At 43.8% G+C, this 333-nt stretch overlaps 1 protein-coding gene across 1 annotated transcript in view; it reads right to left on the minus strand.

The window, feature by feature from the left end:
• The window catches only part of kdm4aa (lysine (K)-specific demethylase 4A, genome duplicate a), a 42,605-nt gene that overhangs the window by 25,060 nt on the left and 17,212 nt on the right, over positions 1-333 (minus strand). Inside the window, exon 9 of the mRNA XM_037674262.1 lies at positions 9-179. Coding sequence (XP_037530190.1) covers positions 9-179 — 171 coding nt within the window. The remainder of the gene's footprint in view (positions 1-8; positions 180-333) is intronic.

Consider the following 333-nt stretch of genomic DNA (forward strand, 5'->3'; position numbering starts at 1 on the left):
TCAGCTGCCTCGGGTGTGGCTTTGGACTGGTCCAGGAACTCAGCAGCCTCTGGTGTGGCTTTAGAGTGGTCCAGGGGACTGTTGTCCTTCCCCGCTTTCCACAGTTTGTAGCATTTGGGCTGGAACTTGCGCACAAACACGTCCATGTGGATCTTCACCAAGTCCTGACGACACGAACACTGGGAGGAAACACAAACAAAAGCATGCAGTGACTTGCAAGTTGAGACTGCAAAGGTTCTCACCACTGTCATGTTTGATGCTTTTATTGCTGTCACTCAGACAGAAGTATAATATATATATATATATATATATATATATATATATATATATATA

Source organism: Nematolebias whitei, chromosome 3 (assembly GCF_014905685.2).
Source record: "Nematolebias whitei isolate Nwh7 chromosome 3, NemWhi1, whole genome shotgun sequence".
NCBI classification, from domain to species: domain Eukaryota; kingdom Metazoa; phylum Chordata; class Actinopteri; order Cyprinodontiformes; family Rivulidae; genus Nematolebias; species Nematolebias whitei.